Source organism: Callionymus lyra, chromosome 6, assembly GCF_982586985.1.
Source record: "Callionymus lyra chromosome 6, fCalLyr1.hap1.1, whole genome shotgun sequence".
Taxonomy (NCBI): domain Eukaryota; kingdom Metazoa; phylum Chordata; class Actinopteri; order Syngnathiformes; family Callionymidae; genus Callionymus; species Callionymus lyra.
Window position 1 is genome coordinate 3,273,757 of NC_141823.1, and position 20,625 is coordinate 3,294,381.

Below are 20,625 nucleotides of genomic sequence, written 5' to 3' on the forward strand. Positions count from 1 at the left end.
GTTGTTACTACAGTATCACAATATGTCGCAATATATCGCTTTTACTACAATATCGCAATGTACTGTGTTACTACAATATTGCAATATATTGCAATATATAGTTGTTACTACAGTATTGCAACATATCGTTGTTACTACAGTATTGCAATAAAGCGGAAAATATATCTAAATATATTTTTTGTATCTTGGAATTTCAGGAACAGCTTGTTCTACAACAGAAAGTATCTTCAAATGGTTGGTGGATCCAGATGGAACACAAGGACCCCAGAACCCTCACAAACGTATAATCTCATCCTTAGATGTAACAATTGTTTTTTGTTGTTGTTATTCATGGTGATGTTATTTATTCAGTTGTTTTTTTCTTCAGTTCAAATACACGTTGGCAGAGATAATGTACTCCTTCGTTAGTGAAGAGAATCATAAATATGTACATGGATAAAGAAAAGAAGGATAAAGTGTGACTTGTGTGTCTCGGTAAGAAACGCTGCCGTAAAGAGTCGTAATGAAAAGTCCATTAACTGATTCATTTTCTGAGTGATTTGCTGTTGAACGTCTCTCCGATACTTTCTTTCTTCTACACCTCCATTCACCTGCTGTGACTCTCCTCTGCCAAGTAAATTCTCTCCTTCCCTCGCTCTTCCCTTGAGGCCGAACAAAAGAAAGAAAAAAGGCTTCAGAGAGATCTTGCTTTCCTCCACTGAATAGCAAAAACACAGTGAATGAGACGGAGGACAAAACCCACGTCCTTCGCCGCCGAGTCTCTCGCACTCTTATTTACCTCGGCTCGCCTCCACAACACCATGGCTAGAAGGAGAAGGGAAGTGTGCGACATGTGATCATACACTTGGAGTGCCTCAGAGCTCCGTCCTTGGTCTTCTTTTATTTATTTATTTTTCATTCGCATTGAATTTGCAGTCACTTAAAACCGATGAACAAAAACATGCTCAGCAAACAGCAGCGCTAATATATGTGTATTTGTTTGTGTGTGTGTGTGTGTGTGTGTGTGTGTGTGTGTGTGTCCTGGATCTGCCCCGGGGACTCCTCCCAGCAGAACAACTCACAAGTCCAGGAAACAACTTGACAACATGTCACCTTAACCTCTTGATGATAAAAGTTGTACTTTCCAAGTTAGATAAAGATATAATTCTGTTTTTTTATTCATGCCACAATGAATTATTAGTATAAGGATGTTGTTCGTGGAGTAATACTACAGAGCATCGAGGAGTATTACTATGAGGCCTTGTGCAAAAATACTATGGAGACTTTCGAAGTAATACTATGGACCCTAGTTGACTAAAACAACAGAGCCATGTTGAGTAATACTACAGAGTATAGCAAAGTAATACTAGAGAGCATCACAGAGTAATACTATGGAGCCTTGTTCAGTAATGCTTTACAACATTTCAGAATAATACTACAGAGCCTATCAAAGTAATACAATGGAATCTCGCAGAACAATACTACGTAGCCATGTTGAGCAATACTACAGATTATTGTAAAGTAATACTACAGAGCCAGACTGAGAATTACTACCGAGCTTCACGGAGTAACACAACAGCGCATCGTGGAGGAAAACTGTGGAGGAAAACTGTGGAGCCTCGTTGACTAATACTACAGAACGTCGCAGAGTTATACTACAGAGCCATGTTGGGTAATACTACAGAAGCTCAAATGTAATACAATGGAGTCTTGCAGAGTAATAGTATGGAGCATCACAGAGTTATACTACAGAGTTTCGCAGAGTATTACTATGAAGCCTAGTGAGTAATACAATGGAGCCAAGCAGGGTAAAAGTAGGAACTTTGCAGTGAACCTTCGAAATTTACCAAAGTCGTACTGAAATATTTTGACAGATTTCGTGTACCACGAAAAATTGGTTCGAGGTCAATCAGTAGCTTCAGGATCACGAACCTTCGACAGGTTCACCGTCGATCAATCAAGGATGAGAAACTAAAGTATATGAAGAAGATTCAAGAAGCCAAGAAGCTACACAACAACGACAACTTCCTGTTTGAGACACGGCAGGAAGTCCAAAGGCATCAACACCTTCACAAGAACCAACATGGCGGACGGACCGCGAGGACCAGTTGGCGGAGCTGGACTCACCGACAGCCGACATCTCGGGGACCGAGGCCCGGTACGGACCCTCGATGAACTGCGGCGGGTTGTCGTTGATGTCCTGCACCTTGATGATGAACTCGGACGGCGGCTCCAGCGGCTGGTCGTTGTCGGCGTTGACCACCTGCGCCGTCAGCGTGTACTCCGCCTTCTCCTCGCGGTCCAGCCTCTTCATGGCGTGGATGTCGCCCGTCAGCTCGTTGATGGCGAAGATGGTGCCGGCGCCTTCGCCCGCCAGAACATACTTGATGTTCTTGCCGCCCACGTCCAGGTCGGTGTGGAGCTGCAGGGAGAGGAGTCGGGTCAGGACGTAGGTATACTCGCTCTTCCTGGTAAAATGTTACAACAGTTCGTGAAATAGAATCGTTGTGTGTTCGTGTTTCTTCACTGATGTAAATGTGAGTCAATAACACACACTGATAATGTACACACATGCACAACACAATCATACGAACAAAAATTCACACAATTGGGCAATATGTAGCAATATATCGTTGTTACTACAGTATCGCAATATATTCTTGTTACTACAGTATCGCAATATATCGTTGTTACTAAAGTATTGCAATATATCGCAATATAAATTGTTGTTCTAAAGTATCACAATATATCGCTAAATATCGTTGTTACTACAGTAACGCAATATATCGTTGTTACTACAGTATCACAATATATTGCAATACATCGTTGTTACTACAGTATCACGATATGTTGCAAAATATCGTTGTTACTACAGTATCACAATATATTGTTGTTACAACAGTATCCCAATATCGTTGTTACTACAGTATCGCAATATATCGTTGTTACTAAAGTATTGCAATATATCGCAATATAAATTGTTGTTCTACAGTATCGCAATATATCGCTAAATATCGTTGTTACTACAGTAACGCAATATATCGTTGTTACTACAGTATCGCAATATATTGTTGTTACTACAGTATCGCAATATGTTGCAACATATTGTTGTTACTACAGTATTGCAATATATCGTTGTTACAACAGTATGGCAATATATTGCAATACATCGTTGTTACTACAGCATCACGATATGTTGCAATATATCGTTGTTACTACAGTATCGCAATACATTGTTGTTACTACAGTATGGCAATATATTGCAATACATCGTTGTTACTACAGTATGGCAATATATTGCAATACATCGTTGTTACTACAGCATCACGATATGTTGCAATATATCGTTGTTACTACAGTATGGCAATATATTGCAATACATCGTTGTTACTACAGCATCACGATATGTTGCAATATATCGTTGTTACTACAGTATGGCAATATATTGCAATACATCGTTGTTACTACAGCATCACGATGTGTTGCAACATATCGTTGTTACTACAGTATCGCAATACATTGTTGTTACTACAGTATTGCAATATATCGCAATACATCGTTGTTACTACAGCATCGCAATTGTTCTCATAATCAAAGTGATGCAGTGACTGAAACAAAGGTGTGTGTATATGTTGTGTGGAGTTGTGTAACATCGTTTGTCGACACTGACGACACCACTTGAATTGTCACATGTTGCACTTTTGTTTGGCTAATTGTGTCACATGATCGATGTTTCTCGTTAACAACATCTTGCTCCTTAAACAAGGCCACATTAATGATGGTCTGGACCGTTGTGTAGTTGTGTAGTTGTGTAGACAAGCATGTGCCAGAATATTTGTGAGTCTCCGGGTGTGTGGATGTGTGTTGTGTGGTAAATTGGTTCTTTTTGATTGTAAGCTATTGTGTGTATTTGTGAGTCTTTCATACTGATTTTGTGTCCATGGTCGTGATTGTATTGTGCGGTTGTTTGTGTTATTGTGTTTGATATTCACGTGTGTGTTCATGCTTCACTTCGATTGTGTTTCTTTAAAGCAGTGTTTTTTAAGTTTGAAGTGTTCTTGTTGTGTCACTCCACAAGTATCTAAGTTTGTGTGTGTTGTTCTTGTGTGTTGATTGTGAGTGTCTTTGTTGATCTTGGTGAGTGTTTGTGTGTCTCTTCACAGGGTGTGTTGCTTTGTGTTAACCTTTTCATAACTGCCAAGAGTGGATGTGTGAGAGATTAAAGGTTGTTGAAAGTCTGTGTTTAGTTGCCTGTCGACACACACACAAGCCCACCTACACACACGCGCACACGCACACAGACACACACACACACACACACACACACACACACACACACACACACAATCAAGGCTGAGCTTGTCAGCGTAGGAGGAAACGTGTCAGATTTGACGTCGATCACTTGAACAATCACAGAGTCTTAATGAGGAAGATTCTGCAGATTCAACCCAAGCCCCCCATGACTCCCCCCCTCACCCCGACTCACCCCCGACTCCCCCCCGACTCACCCCCGACTCACCCCCGACTCACCCCCACTCTCGACATGCAAACTAATGATCGTGAGGTTGTGACTGAGACAGACTTCGAAGTCGAGGGTGTTTTGACTCCGCCCCCCTGATTTTGCCCCCGCTCACTGACCCTTGACCCCGCCCACTGACCCTTGACCCCGCCCAAGACTATCTTAATTATTTTCTTCTGATTAAAAAAACATTATTAATAATCAAGTATTTTGTACGACTTTAATCTCGTAAAATATCTTGCAGTTAAATAAAACCTTTTTTTGTTGAGTATCTCTAGTACTTGTCGTATGTTAAAAATACATTGTTAAGTATTTAAAGTATTTAAAATAAAAAGTTCATTGATATATCTTAATGAATTACGAGAGCAAAACTATAATTGAATAAAAATGTTGGGAAACGTTGGCATCAAACGTATCAAAAGTAACAAAAGTAACAAAAGTAACAAAAGTAACAAAAGTAAAAAAGTAACAAAAGTACCAAAAGTAATAAAAGTAATAAAAGTAATAAACGTAACAAAGTAACAAAAGTAACATAAGTAACAAAAGTAACAAAAGTAACAAAAGTAACAAAAGTAACAAAGTAACAAAGTAACAAAAGTAACAAAAGTAACAAAAGTAACAAAAGTAACAAAAGTAATAAAAGTAATAAAAGTAATAAACGTAACAAAGTAACAAAGTAACAAAAGTTACAAAAGTAATAAAAGCAATAAAAGTAACAAAGTAACAAAAGTAATAAAAGTAATAAAAGTAATAAAAGTAACAAAGTAACAAAAGTAACAAAAGTAACAAAAGTAAAAAAAATTATACAAGTAATAAAAGTAATACAAGTAACAAAAGTAACAAAGTAACAAAGCAACAAAGTAACAAAAGTAATAAAAGTAATAAAAGTAACAATGTAACAAAGTAACAAAGCAACAAAGTAACAAAAGTAATAAAAGTAATAAAAGTAACAATGTAACAAAGTAACAAAGTAACAAAGCAACAAAGTAACAAAGCAACAAAGTAACAAAAGTTACAAAAGTAATAAAAGCAATAAAAGTAACAAAGTAACAAAAGTAATAAAAGTAATAAAAGTAATAAAAGTAACAAAGTAACAAAAGTAACAAAAGTAACAAAAGTAAAAAAAGTAATACAAGTAATAAAAGTAATACAAGTAACAAAAGTAACAAAGTAACAAAGCAACAAAGTAACAAAAGTAATAAAAGTAATAAAAGTAACAATGTAACAAAGTAACAAAGCAACAAAGTAACAAAAGTAATAAAAGTAATAAAAGTAACAATGTAACAAAGTAACAAAGTAACAAAGCAACAAAGTAACAAAAGTAATAAAAGTAACAATGTAACAAAGTAACAAAGTAACAAAGCAACAAAGTAACAAAGCAACAAAGTAACAAAAGTAATAAAAGTAACAAAGTATCAAAGTAACAAAGTAATAAAAGTAACAAAGGCAACAGTTTGAGGAAGTGATTCCATCACGTTACACTCGCGCGACCATCGAACCGAGGTCTCAGGATCTGACGGCTGAAGCTGAAGCTGAAGCTGAAGCGTCCGCGGCGGTAACTGTCGTGTTGTACGTTAAATATTCAGAAGATTCCATGTTCCGTGCAAAATGTACGACAACCGGTTGTCGGTTCAACACACTGCGGTCGGAGTCGCTCGGCGTCGGCTCGCAACGTCGTTACGGAGAATCTCCAACTTCTGGATAATTCATCGGCAAACCGGTAAAATTAGCGTCCGCTCCATCTGGACGCCCTCGGGCGCCGCCGCGCGAATACATCACGGGCGGCGATGAAGTCTCACTTCCTCCCGTTTGTCGGATGTTAATTACACCTCGTGAAGAATCTGTAATCCTAAATATTCAATAACATTTGGAATGTGCGCAGCAGATGGCGCCGTGCATGATGGATGACGCGCTCGGCTATTCTCGCCGCCGCCCGTCTGCCGCCGCGGCCGCTAGCAGCAGACTTCCTTCTGGTGCGACGCCCGGCGCGTCGGAAACATATCCTTGACATCAGTTCCTGGAGAAGGAGCTTCGCTTCAGACGCGTCGGGTCTGAGTCGCGCACAGACTCACACGGACTCACACAGACTCACACGGACTCACACAGACTCACACGGACTCACACGGACTCACACGGACTCACACGGACTCGCACGGACTCACACGGACTCACACGGACTCACACGGACTCACACGGACTCACACAGACTCACACGGACTCACACGGACTCACACGGACTTACACAGACTCACACAGACTCACACGGACTCACACGGATTCACAAGGACTCACACGGACTCACACGGACTCACATGGACTCACACAGACTCACACAGACTCACACAGACTCACACAGACTCACACGGACTCACACGGACTCGCACGGACTCACACAGACTCACACAGACTCACACAGACTCACACGGACTCACACAGACTCACACGGACTCACACAGACTCACACGGACTCGCACGGACTCACACAGACTCACACGGACTCACACGGACTCACACGGACTCACACGGACTCACAAGGACTCGCACGGACTCACACAGACTCACACGGACTCACACGGACTTACACAGACTCACACGGACTCACACGGACTCACACGGACTCACACGGACTCACACGGACTCACACGGACTCACACGGACTTACACGGACTCGCACGGACTCGCACGGACTCACACAGACTCACACAGACTCACACGAACTCACACGGACTCACACGGACACACACGGACTCACACGGACTCACACGGACTCACACAGACTCACACAGACTCAAACGGACTCATACAGACTCACACGGACTCACACGGACTCACACGAACTCACACGGACTCACACAGACACACACAGACTCACACAGACTCACACGGACTCACACGGACTCACACAGACTCACACAGACTCACACGGACTCACACAGACTCACACGGACTCATACAGACTCACACGGACTCACACAGACTCACACGGACTCACACGGACTCACACAGACTCACACGGACTCACACGGACTCACACAGACACACACAGACTCACACAGACTCACACGGACTCACACGGACTCACACAGACTCACACGGACACACACAGACTCACACAGACTCACACAGACACACACGGACTCACACGGACTCACACGGACTCACACAGACTCACACAGACTCACACGGACTCACACAGACTCACACAGACTCACACAGACTCACACAGACACACACGGACTCACACGGACTCACACAGACTCACACGGACTCACACGGACTCACACGGACTCACACAGACTCACACAGACTCACACAGACTCACACGGACTCACACGGACTCACACAGACTCACACGGACTCACACGGACTCACACGGACTCACACAGACTCACACAGACTCACACAGACTCACACGGACTCACACAGACTCACACGGACTCACACAGACTCACACAGACTCACACAGACACACACAGACTCACACAGACCCACACGGACTCACACAGACTCACACGGACTCACACGGACTCACACAGACTCACACAGACTCACACAGACTCACACAGACTCACACAGACTCACACAGACTCACACAGACTCACACAGACACACACGGACTCACACGGACTCACACGGACTCACACGGACTCACACGGACTCACACAGACTCACACAGACTCACACGGACTCACACGGACTCACACAGACTCACACAGACTCACACGGACTCACACGGACTCACACGGACTCACACGGACTCACACAGACTCACACGGACTCACACGGACTCACACGGACTCACACGGACTCACACAGACTCACACAGACTCACACAGACTCACACGGACTCACACGGACTCACACGGATTCACACAGACTCACAGAGACACACACATACTCACACAGACTCACACAGACTCACACGGACTCACACGGACTCACACGGACTCACACGGACTCACACGGACTCACACGGACTCACACGAACTCACACGGACTCACACGGACACACACAGACTCACACGGACTCACACGGACTCACACGGACTCACACGGACTCACACAGACTCACACGGACTCACACAGACTCACACGGACTCACACAGACTCACACGGACTCACACAGACTCACACGGACTCACACAGACTCACACGGACTCACACGGACTCACACGGACACACACAGACTCACACGGACTCACACAGACTCACATGGACTCACACGGACTCACACAGACACACACAGACTCACACGGACTCACACAGACTCACACGGACTCACACGGACTCACACAGACACACACAGACTCACACGGACTCACACAGACTCACATGGACTCACACGGACTCACACAGACACACACAGACTCACACGGACTCACACAGACTCACACAGACACACACAGACTCACACGGACTCACACAGACTCACATGGACTCACACGGACTCACACAGACACACACAGACTCACACGGACTCACACGGACTCACACGGACTCACACGGACTCACACGGACTCACACGGACTCACACGGACTCACACGGACTCACACGGACTCACACAGACTCACACAGACTCACACGGACTCACACAGACTCACACAGACTCACACAGACTCACACGGACTCACACAGACTCACACGGACTCACACAGACTCACACGGACTCACACAGACTCACACAGACTCGCACGGACTCACACAGACTCACACGCCTTCACAGACGCACAACGATCGATACGTGCTCCGGCAGAGGTCGAGGGTCACGGCGAGGACAGCGAGCGCCTCGTTACGACCATCGTCGTCCTCTGAGAGACAATAGGAGGGAGATGAGGTCGCGACCCCTCGTAATGGAGCCTATGATGGCCGCCGCACACGCGTGTCTGACATGTGTGGGTTATTGTGTGTGTTTGTGTGAACTCAGTGTGTACCTCTGTGAAGGAATGTCACTTTCTTTGTTTTTGCATTTGCATAGACCTTTGTGTACTTGTGATCATTTGAATGTGTAAGTGTGTACTGTGTGTTGGAGCTTTAGTGTGTTAGTTTTATTGTGCGTTTTGTCTATGTTTGAGCTTTGGTGTGTTACTTTTATTGTGTGTTTTGTCTATGTTGGAGCTTTGGTGTGTTGGTTTTATTGTGTGTTTTGTGGTGTATGTTGGAACTTTAGTGTGAGTTTTATTGTGTGTTTTGTGGTGTATATTGGAGCTTTAGTGTGTTAGTTTTATTGTGTTTTGTGGTGTATGTTGGAGCTTTGGTGTGTTGGTTTTATTATGTGTTTTGTGGTGTATGTTGGAGCTTTGGTGTGTTGGTTTTATTGTGTGTTTTGTGGTGTATGTTGGAGCTTTGGTGTGTTGGTTTTATTGTGTGTTTTGTGGTGTATGTTGGAGCTTTGATTTGTTGGTTTTATTGTGTTTTGTGGTGTATGTTGGAACTTTAGTGTGAGTTTTATTGTGTGTTTTGTGGTGCATGTTGGAGCTTTGGTGTGTTAGTTTTATTGTGTGTTTTGTGTTGTATGTTGGAGCTTTAGTGTATTAGTTTTATTGTGTGTTTTGTGGTGTATGTTGGAGCTTTGGTGTGTTAGTTTTATTGTGTGTTTTGTTGGTGATGTATGTTGTAGCTTTGGTGTGTTAGTTTTATTGTGTGTTTTGTGGTGTATGTTGGAGCTTTGGTGCGTTAAACCGTAGTACACTTTTACATTAGGTATTAGGTTGTGTGTTTGTGTTCTTTTAATGTTACTTCCTAATTGTGTGTCTCTCAGGTTTATATTTATATATATTTACATCTTTGCCTTTTGTGGTTGTGTTTTGTGTGCAATGTGTACCATGTTTGTGTTAACGCCGTTATACAAGTGAACACAGTATATTTGTGTATTTCTTCATGCCGTCGTCATATAAATGTGAGTTTTTGATTTGTGTTTTAGTGTTTGTGTGCGTTTTATTACGTTTTTTTGTGACGTTATAAAGACATGTTCTTTAATTGTGTAACTTTTGAAGCTTTTGTGTGTTGTTAATATACGTGAGTATTTATGTGTTATTTTTCCTTTGTTTATTCTTTTGTGCGTGTTTGTATGTGAGTTGTTGATTTTCGTCCTTGAGTTTGTGCGTCATTATTTATACCACATGTGTAATAGAATTGTGAGGCTCTTAATTTGTGTTCTTGTGTTTGTGTGTCATTGAGTTCCGAGAATCACATGTCCCGCTGTGTGATTGATAATGTTGTGTTCATTTATAATTGTGTGTTTGTGTGCACCAGTGTGTGTCCTCGGCTTTGTTAATGTGTCAGTTTGTCTGACTGTCCTCTTGTGTGTGTTGTCGTCTCTATAATTAAGATGTGTTTCTATTGTGTGTGTGTGTGTGTGTGTGTGTCACGGTCTCTTGATGTATATGTGTGCGTCTCATTGTGCGTTCATGTGTCGAACACACACCTCGTGTCGGCGGCAGATTAGTGGGCGGAGCCACGCCGGTCGATCAGGAATTAACGAGACAAAGTTCACAGGAACAGGATTTGTGCGACGTTCCATCACCGCCAGTGTGTGTGTGTGTGTGTGTGTATGTGTGTGTGTGTGTCTGTGTGTGTGTGTGTGTGTCTGTGTGTGTCTGCAGGCCTGTGAGCGATGGTGTCTCTCGTCACCCGCGGCTTTAACCGGCCGAGGATACGTCAACGTCTGGAGACACTGGTGAACGAACACAAGCGTTTTAATCAGAAGCAACAACGTTCACGCGGAACAACAACGTGTGTAACATGTCCTGCTGTGATGGTACAACAACACACTGATGCAGACTCACACTCTCACACACGCACGCACACAAATATACACCAACGCACACACACTCACACGCACACACACACTCACATGCACACACACACCTACACACACCTACACACACACACTCACACACACTCACACCTACACACTCACACACACTCACACGCACTCACACTCACACTCACACTTACACAAACACCCACGCTCACACAAACACAAACACCCACACACCATCATCTTGTGTGTCTGGTTCTGTCCAGGTTTCTGCCCTAATGATCAACCTTGTGTGCGTCACTAATAACATTTGTGTGTTCATATTCATGTATGTGTTGTTAGTTTTATTGTGTGTTTTGTGGTGTATGTTGGAGATTTGGTGTGTTCATTTTATTGTGTGTTTTGTTGGTGGTGTATGTTGGAGCTTTGGTGGTGGTTTTTGTTGTGTCTGTTTTTTTTTGTTTTTTTTTCATGGATTGTGTGTTTTTGTGCGTTAAACCGTAGTCACACACACACTCACATACATGCACCCTTACACACACACACACACCTACACACACCCACACACAAACAAAAACACACTATCATCTCTTGTGTGTCTGGTTCTGTCCAGGTTTCTGCCCTAATGATCACCCTTGTGTGTGTTTCTAATAACATTTGTGTGTTCATTCATGTGTTTTGCAAAGTGTTTGTCCTCAAGGTTTGTGTTCATGTGATGTCAATGTTGACTTAGTTTGTGTCTTTGTGTTGTTCTTAGTTTGTGTTTCAATTGAGTTTTCTTGGTTTATGTTCATGTGTTATTGTGTGTTAAGTGTTGTGCGTTGATGTTGCACAAGTTTTGTGTGTTCAGCATGAGGTCTGTATGTGTGTGTTTGTGTTACTGACCTTCATCTGGTTTGTGTTTATACGTGTGTGTGTTTTGGGTGTGTGTATATATATATAGTTGGTTAATGTTAATTTGTGCAGGTTTTGCTGTTTGTATATATACGCATGGATTGTGTGATAATGTGTGCAAATGTGTGTATTACAGTGTGTCTCTAGGTTTGTTTTTTTATGTGTTATGTTGTCCACCTGAATTTATTTTTTTTCTGCACCTATGTGTGTTTGTGTTACTCAAAATGTATGTTGTTTTGTGCGTGCACAGGAGTATATTGTTGCACATGATTGTGCATTTGTGTTTTATTTTTTTAGTGTTTGTGTGCACAGTTCATGTGTGTATTATATATGTGCGTGGCTAAGTTTTTCAGGAATTGTGCTGTTAGAAGTGTGCGTTTTTGTGGAAGTGTGAGTGTCATCCCTTGCATCTGTGTGTACCTTGTGAACTTTTGCCATTGTGTTTTATTGCTGTCTTTTTATATGCATTGTAAGTGTGTGTGTACGTGTGTGTGTGTGTGTGTGTGTGTGTGTGTGTGTGTGTGTGCATCCCAGTAATTGATTTCTGTTTGATTGTGTACTTCTGTTTTCATCACCCAGTGTTTGTGGGATTGTGATGCATGTGTGTGTAATGTGTGTCTCAGCGCCTGTAGGTGCAATTTCTCTTCATCCATGTGTACTTGTGTGTCTCAGTGTGTCGTTAGTTTAATTGTTTGTGTGTCTCAGTAATTGATTTCTGTTAATGTGTTTGTGTTTTATGTTTTATTACAACTCTGCCCGTCGTGTGTGTTTCTCTGTGTGTGTTTGTGTAATAGCCCCTCAGATTTATTCATTCTGTGTGTGTGCGTGTGTGTGTGTGTGTGTGTGTGTGTGTGTGTGTGTGTGTGTGTGTGTGTGTGTGTGTGTGTGTGTGTGTGTGTGTGTGTGTGTGTGTGTGTGTGTGTGTGTGTGTGTGTGTGTGTGTGTGTGTGTTTGTTTGTGGTAGACTCCGAGTTGTATGTGTGTCGATCTGATTGCGTGTTTGGCAGCTTTGTGCAAGTTTGTGTAAATCACCTTGATGGTGTGTATTTGTGTGTGTAAAAGCCTTTACAGTTGTGTGTCTTTGGTGTGCGTTATTGTGTTTGATCAGGCAGCTCTGTGCTCGGTTGCTTTTGTCTGGTGACTCTATTATATCAACATTTATATTGAATTAAAAATACTTTAGAACATTTATTTTGGAATTATTGTAATTAAAATATCAAATTATGTGTCAAAAGTTTGTTTTATTATTATTTTTTTTATTTTTTTTAATTACCTTTCGATGTAGAAATGATGGTAATTAATAATTTAAAAATATATTAAAAACACAAACAGTCGTTGATAACAAAAGTTCAACAAAAGAAATCAAAAGAAAACAAAAGTGCAGGAATACGTGGAGCGTAAAAGAGCTGAGCTAAAGGGCCGACTCTCCGGCGCTCAGCGAAGAACCGTCTTCAGAGGAACCGCGGTCGTGAGGAACAGACTCGAGTCGAGACTCATGGATCACGAGGCGCAGATGGATCCGTTCACAGAGGAGTCGACTTCTGCACCGTGTTCTCGGGCCAGATGGCGCCGGCCGGGTTCGCGACGGCGTTCCCGCTAACGTTCCCGCTAACGCTCGCGCTAACGCTCGCGCTAACGCTCCCGCGATCGCTCGCCACATTTCTCTCCCGAGCGCGTCTCCACGAGAACAGACCGGACTGTGATCCCAGTCACACCTGGAGGATTGTGGGTAATCGCAGGCCGAGTGACGGCGAAAGAAAATCTGCAGTTTCTTCAGTTTCTTCAGAACTGAAGCAACAAGGATTGATTTTGACTCTTATTTATTTTTTAACTAAATTAAGTAAAAAGTTACAACCGTTACATTAGTATTATTATTAATATTATTATTATTATTTACATTATAAATTATTGTTATTTGTATCTTCTTTCAAAACTGTGTTTTTTTTTATCTCAACATCACTAATCAAGTGATTTATTTAAAATCATGTTTATTAGCTTTAATGTAACTTTTTGTATCAGAGTTTCTTTTATCAATTTAAATAATTTGGTTATTTTCTCTTCGACGACTACATTTTTATTCTAATACATTTATATTGTTTTATTTCAACATCTCTAATCAAGTGATGGATTTATTCAAATTAAAAAATTTAAATGACTATTATTTTGTTTTACTATCTTCTTTATTTAAGTTTAAATAAAAGTGATTAACTTCACAATAACGCGTTGTTATTAAATTGTTATTATTTTTTTTCAATATATTCTTTCAACTGTACGTAGTTTTTCTTTTAATCGCAACTTTATAAACGACAGATTAATTATAATCAAATGTTTAACTTTGAGTATTTTTTTTTTATACACATGGTTTCCATGATTGACTTTGTTTAAATCAATAATAACTTCATTATTAGTTAAGTTAATAAAAGTGTATTTTTTATTTTATATTAAGTTATATTAATCATTATTAATGGAACTATAAAATGTCATTACGTTGATTTATCTTTAATTAATTCATCAAATGTTTACGATTGGTTTGTTCGTTACATTGTGTTGTGTTGTTTGTGTATATTGTCTGGGTGTGTATTTGCTGTTATACTGTGTTGTATTGTTTGTGTATATTGTCTGGTTGTGTATTTGCTGTTATATTGTGTTGTGTTGTTTGTGTATATTGTCTGGTTGTGTATTTGCTGTTATACTATGTTGTGTTGTTTGTGTATATTGTCTGGTTGTGTATTTGCTGTTATATTGTGTTGTATTGTTTGTGTATATTGTCTGGTTGTGTATTTGCTGTTATATTGTGTTGTGTTGTTTGTGTATATTGTCTGGGTGTGTATTTGCTGTTATATTGTGTTGTATTGTTTGTGTATATTGTCTGGTTGTGTATTTGCTGTTATATTGTGTTGTGTTGTTTGTGTATATTGTCTGTTTGTGTATTTGCTGTTATATTGTGTTGTATTGTTTGTGTATATTGTCTGGTTGTGTATTTGCTGTTATATTGTGTTGTATTGTTTGTGTATATTGTCTGGTTGTGTATTTGCTGTTATATTGTGTTGTGTTGTTTGTGTATATTGTCTGGTTGTGTATTTGCTGTTATATTGTGTTGTGTTGTTTGTGTATATTGTCTGGTTGTGTATTTGCTGTTATATTGTTTTGTATTGTTTTTGTATATTGTCTTGGTGTGTATTTGCTGTTATATTGTGTTGTATTGTTTGTGTATCTTGTCTGGGTGTGTATTTGCTGTTATATTGTGTTGTATTGTTTGTGTATCTTGTCTGGTTGTGTATCTTGTCTGGTTGTGTAGTTGCTGTTATATTGTGTTGTATTGTTCGTGTATCTTGTCTGGGTGTGTATTTGCTGTTATATTGTGTTGTATTGTTTGTGTATCTTGTCTGGTTGTGTATTTGCTGTTATATTGTGTTGTATTGTTTGTGTATCTTGTCTGGGTGTGTATTTTCTGTATTTCTGTTGTGTTGATTTACATTTGTATGATAGCAGGGTGAACAGGAGGGGGCTCAGCACAGCCCTGAGGAACTGCCAGGACCCGAGCTGTGTCTCACACACTTCTCTGAGTCACTGGTTAGTATCATCAGGATACGTACTAACTAGTAACTAATCCTCCACAGATATTCATATTGAAGTGAATGTATATTTTCTCACCTCCATCAATAATAAAGTTCCATAAATCAAGAGAATCTTCTACAAACATCTAAAGACCTGCTTCAGTCTCAATAGGTTCAGAGAAGAAACGAGGATCAGACGTGAATGAAGCTCCAGGTTCTCAAGAGACTCGAGTGTCGACAACATTCAACAAACTCTGGGACTGAACAGAGAACCAGGAGGAGAACGAGCGACAGAAACAATGAAGTCGTCGTCTTTAGCAAACACTTGGCAGCGACTGCAGGCGGATGGGGGGGTTAGTGAGGGGGGCAGTGAGGGGGGCAGTGATGGGGGGCAGTGATGGGGGGGCAGTAAGGGGTTTTCAGTGATGGGGGGCAGTAATGGGGGGCACTGAGGGGGACAGTGATGGGGGCAGTGATGGGGGGCAGTAATGGGGGGCACTGAGGGGGACAGTGATGGGGGCAGTGATGGGGGGCAGTAATGGGGGGCACTGAGGGGTTGGCAGTCATGGGGGCAGTGATGGGGGGCAGTAAGGGGGGCAGTGAGGGGGGCAGTGATGGGGACAGTAATGGGGGGCACTGAGGGGTTGGCAGTGATGGGGGCAGTGATGGGGGGCAGTAAGGAGGGCAGTGAGGGGGCAGTGATGGGGGCAGTGATGGGGGGCAGTAAGGGGGGCAGTGAGGGGGCAGTGATGGGGGCAGTAATGGGGGGCACTGAGGGGTTGGCAGTGATGGGGGCAGTGATGGGGGGCAGTAAGGGGGGCAGTGAGGGGGGCAGTGATGGGGGCAGTAATGGGGGGCACTGAGGGGTTGGCAGTGATGGGGGCAGTGATGGGGGGCACTGAGGAGGCACTGAAGAGGTACTGAGGGGTTGGCAGTGATGGGGGGCACTGAGGAGGCACTGAAGAGGTACTGGGGTGATGGCAGCAGCAACAACGCTCGTCTCTCTGGACGTTCAGTTCCAGCAGCTCAGGCTCTAAGACGTCAGATCAGTCGACGCTGCAGCTTCAAGCTCCGCTGACATGAGAGTTTGTTGCTTCCTCGTCTGCAGGTAAATAAAACACCTGCAGCTCCATCGAGCCTTGAACACATCGCAGGATCAGCCAAAACATTACGACCACACACTCCACTGACCCTGATGGAGTGTGACACGAGTTCTGATGTTTTACTTCAACTTGGAGGTTCTTGTCGAGTCTTTCTTATTTACACGTGTTACATTCATGATGAGCAGAAGTAGCAATACTTCTAAAATGAGAACAAATACTAATATATTTAATAACAATACTGCTAAAATGAGAACAAATACTAATACATTTAGTAACAATACTGCTAAAATGAGAACAAATACTAATACATTTAGTAACAATACTGCTAAAATGAGAACAAATACTAATACATTTAGTAACAATACTGCTAAAATGAGTACAACTACTAATACAATTAATAACAATATTGCTAAAATTGGTACTAATACGGCTATAATCAGTACCAAAACTGCTAAAATTAGTAACAATACTGCTGAAATGAATACTAATACTGTTTAAGTTAGTACCATTACTGCAAACATTACTACCAATACCGCTTAAATTAGTACTTGTACTGTTAAAGTTAGTACCAATACTGCTATAATCAGTAACAATACTGCTAAAATGAGTAACAATACTGCTGAAAGTAGTACTAATACTGATTGAGTTAGTACCAATACTGCAAACATTAATACCAATACTTCTTAAATATGTACTAATACTGTTAAAGTTAGTACGAATACTACTTACATTAGTACGAATACTGCTTAAATTAGTACTAATACTGTTAAAGTTAGTACGAATACTACTTACATTAGTACGGATACTGCTTAAATTAGTACTAATACTGTTAAAGTTTGTACAAATACTGCTATAATCAGTTCCAATACTGCTATATTCAGAACCAATACTGCTAAAATTAGTAACAATACTATTGAAATTAGTGATAGTGTAGTAACAAGGATATATGTGTAGTATTGTCCAGTACTTGACTCTGGTGTTGTGATAGTGTAGTAACAAGGATATATGTGTAGTATTGTCCAGTACTTGACTCTGGTGTTGTGATAGTGTAGTAACAAGTATATATGTGTAGTATTGTCCAGTACTTGACTCTGGTGTTGTGATAGTGTAGTAATAAGTATATATGTGTAGTATTGTCCAGTACTTGACTCTGGTGTTGTGATAGTGTAGTAACAAGTATATATGTGTAGTATTGTGGAGTACTTGACTCTGGCGTTGTGATAGTGTAGTAACAAGGATATGAAACAAGTATTGTGGAGTACTTGACTCTGGTGTTGTGATAGTGTAGTAACAAGTATATATGTGTAGTATTGTGGAGTACTTGACTCTGGTGTTGTGATAGTGTAGTAACAAGTATATATGTGTAGTATTGTGGAGTACTTGACTCTGGTGTTGTGATAGTGTATTAACAAGTATATATGTGTAGTATTGTGGAGTACCTGACTCTGGAGTTGTGATAGTGTAGTAACAAGTATATATGTGTAGTATTGTCCAGTACTTGACTCTGGACTTGTGTAGTAACATTTGTATTTTATTTTATGTTTATAGTCGGAAATTTCACAGACATTTTTACCTTTTTTTCCAACAATCTTCATCTATTTTTGCTCCTGATTCAAATTCACAATCTTCACGTCTGTAGCTCAAATTTTACTCCCTATAAAAAGCTCAGTTTATCATCAGGTGAAAAGAAACAAGTCAAGGCTCTGAAAGTCAAAAGTGTTCTCTTGAAATACTGGGTTTTCTCTCCGTCTTTTCCTGGAGTCGCCCGACGGTGATGTCAACAGAGATTTCACGGAGCAGCAGCTCCTCGTACCTGTGATCTACATGAGAAAAGAGGCTGGTGGGAGTTCCTGGGGGCCGAGGGAAGTGCCGAGCGGTGACGGGGGCGGCAGGAAGGAGTGATGGCCGTCGGCGAGGAGCGCTCGCACAATACTGCTGCTCAGAGACGCTTCCACGGCTCACAGGCGAGTTAGCGCCGCTCGTCCAAATGTCAACTCGACGCTCCGAGGAACACGTGTCGACTTAACATCACACGGATGACGGACAGGTTTCAGCAGCTGCTCAGTCCCACGGATCAGAGTCGCTCACGATGTCGACCAGGTTTAACCGAACGAACGATGGTCGCTTTTTGATTCGTGTTTAAAAAACAGCCTGAGAGTCAAATGATAAATATCCCGATGTATCTGTCAGGGTCTAGAATTAAGTCGTTTCGCTTCAGATCCTCGTGTTTCAAATGGAATTTCAATGAAAATCTGCTGTTTCTTCTGGACTCGTTCCAACTTTTATGTCAAACTTTGTTTCTTTCATAGCAACGACTGAACCAAGTAGCATTTTCAGAAGAAAACTTTATAAGAGACAAAAGTAGTGAAAATGATTTGTTACTTTTTAGAAGTGATGGACTGATGAGGCTTCATGACACAGTTATGTAGTTAAGATACTGAAGACACTGTATCATGACACAGTTGTGTAGTTAAGATACTGAAGATACTGTATCATGACACAGTTGTGTAGTTAAGATACTGAAGATACTGTATCATGACACAGTTGTGTAGTTAAGATACTGAAGACACTGTATCATGACACAGTTGTGTAGTTAAGATACTGTATCATGATACAGTTGTGTAGGAAGACACTGTATCATGATACAGATGTGTACTGAAGATACTGTATCATGATACAGTTGTGTAGGTAATATTATGTATCATGATACAGTTGTCTAGTGAAGATACTGTATCATGATACAGTTGTGTAGTGAAGACACTGTATCATGATACAGTTGTCTACTGAAGACACTGTATCATGATAAAGTTGTGTACTGAAGACACTGTATCATGATACAGTTGTGTAGTGAAGACAATGTATCATCATAAAGTTGTGTACTGAAGACACTGTATCATGATACAGTTTTGTAGTGAAGACACTGTTTCATGATACAGTTGTGTAGTGAACACACCGTATCATGATACAGCTGTGTAGTGAAAACACTGTATCATGATACAGTTTTGTAGTGAAGACAATGTATCATGATACAGTTGTGTAGTGAACACTCTGTATCATGATACAGCTGTGTAGTGAAGACACTGTATCATGATACAGTTTTGTAGTGAAGACAATGTATCATGATACAGCTGTGTAGTAAAGACAATGTATCATGATACAGTTGTGTAGTGAACACACTGTATCATGATACAGCTGTGTAGTGAAGACACTGTATCATGATACAGTTTTGTAGTGAAGACAATGTATCATGATACAGTTGTGTAGTGAACACACTGTATCATGATACAGCTGTGTGGTGAAGACACTGTATCATGACACAGTTGTGTAGATACTCTTGAGACTCCTACTATAATTGACCAGATACTAACGTTCAGAACAGACTTGAGTTTGTCCTTCAGCTCAAGTGTTGAAAAAGCAGATCCTTGACTCAAGAGATCGAACCAACGCTCGTCCTCTGCAGCTTCAAAATCACCTTTTCGATAAATAAACGTGTGACAATGAATAAAACATGGGAAGGAAACCGAAAACTCATTCCAACACCTGATTGTCTGTCATCCTCCAGCAGCGACCGCCGTGACCGCCCCGGTGGAAAAAAAAGACAAATATTTCTTGTAAATACCAACTTTAATGGCGTCCGCCTCTCGCCGTGCCCCGAATGCGCCTCGACTTCTTTAAGGCGCCGCCGACTCATTATTAGGAAGATTGCTTGTTTGAATCTATCGCGACACGCAGAGGCAAGTGACACGTGTCGGGGTCTAACGAGTCGGGACGCGGCGGCGGCGGGACGTGCAATTTGTCTCGCGTAATAAGAC

General features: G+C 41.4%; 1 protein-coding gene across 2 annotated transcripts in view; it reads right to left on the bottom strand.

Annotated features, from left to right (window-relative positions):
- The window catches only part of cdh8 (cadherin 8), a 152,213-nt gene that overhangs the window by 95,603 nt on the left and 35,985 nt on the right, over positions 1-20,625 (bottom strand). For both annotated transcript variants that reach the window (XM_087793054.1, XM_087793053.1), the window contains exon 3: positions 2,107-2,401. In XM_087793054.1, the coding sequence (XP_087649180.1) occupies positions 2,107-2,401 (295 nt within the window). The remainder of the gene's footprint in view (positions 1-2,106; positions 2,402-20,625) is intronic.